Below are 1,187 nucleotides of genomic sequence, written 5' to 3' on the forward strand. Positions count from 1 at the left end.
GGGGGGGGGGACGTTGGTCAGAGTGGTGCATGATGTTGTCTCAGTCAGTGGCTCCTGGTATACTTTACCTGAATATCGTGTTGTGCATCAGTAGTGTTTTTTTTTCTATATTATGGTGTGTAGTGTTTGTCGTGCAGCCCCTTGTTCAAAAAAAAAAGAAAGAGCGAAGTAAGCAAGTCGAGTTATCCGGGTATCCGTTGCATAAAAGTCGATTTGTCTCTACACAGAAGTGAAAGTATTGCATACTTGATAGGGAAGCATTTTTGTATTTTTCATTGGATGAATGGGCCGCGTTGCACGAATGCCTTCTGTATTGATCATTCGTACTATGCAGAACTCTGGAGTGATTGGTGCAGTGATTCCGTGTCAGAAAATGCTAAGAGACATGTAAAGTTGTTGTTGGAGGAGTCGTAAAGGTGGGCGGAGGTGTCTCTTGAGGCGTCACATGGGTCGACGAACCGATTTTCCTGCGGTTTCCGCTGCTTCTGCTGACGCGGATCTTTGCGGCCAAGAGATCTGTCATGAAGCGACGCGCTGAGGTTCGGTGCTGTAGTGGCCGATGCGTAGGTAATGCCCGTCATGGGATCGTGCGGGCGCCGCATGGTGGATTCAACAGTGGCGTGTAGCTGCTCCTGCTGCTTCCTGTCCTTGCCAAGCATATGACGAAGTTCAGTGAGCACGCGGAGGGGCAGACGGTTGGCGTTTTGCGAAACCCTTGGCACTGCACTGCGCTGTGGCGGTGCGGCCACTGACGTGCGTAAGTTCGACTCTGCGTGTGGCTCACGCAACTTCTCTACAGCGTCGTGCGAGACGCGAAGCTCGTGCTGAAGTGCGCGAGTGTGGTCCTGCGCCGTGGCCGCCTCAGAGCGTGTGGCTTCGAGCTGCCCCTTCAGCATCTGGAGGCACTGCCCCGTTTGCCGCAGCTGCGCCTCGTCGTCGCGCAGTGCGTCCTTCTCCGCGATAAGCTGCTGCCGCTCCTGCTGCAGCCGGCGCCACTCCTGCACGACCTGCGTGCCCTTTTCCTCCATCTCCGCGTGGAGGCGTACCATGGCGTCGTGCCGATCGCGCAGTTCCTCCTCGCGCTGACGCAGCTGCCGCACCTCTGCTGCTGCCTGCTCGCTGACGGCGCGGAATCCCGACAGCAGCGACGTCTGCTCCGCCTGTGCATCGCGCTGCTCCGCCCCCAG

The 1,187-nt window shown here is 56.8% G+C and overlaps 1 protein-coding gene across 1 annotated transcript; it reads right to left on the minus strand.

Moving 5' to 3' along the window:
• Positions 1-326: 326 nt before the first annotated feature.
• DQ04_07451030 (hypothetical protein) lies at positions 327-1,049 on the minus strand (the record flags this gene model as incomplete). Its single annotated transcript, XM_009315173.1, has 1 exon — positions 327-1,049. The coding sequence occupies one exon, from the start codon at positions 1,047-1,049 to the stop codon at positions 327-329; it is 723 nt and encodes a 240-aa protein (XP_009313448.1).
• Positions 1,050-1,187: the final 138 nt, after the last annotated feature.

The sequence above is a fragment of the Trypanosoma grayi genome (assembly GCF_000691245.1).
Source record: "Trypanosoma grayi strain ANR4 Tgr_745_V1, whole genome shotgun sequence".
Lineage (NCBI taxonomy): Eukaryota > Euglenozoa > Kinetoplastea > Trypanosomatida > Trypanosomatidae > Trypanosoma > Trypanosoma grayi.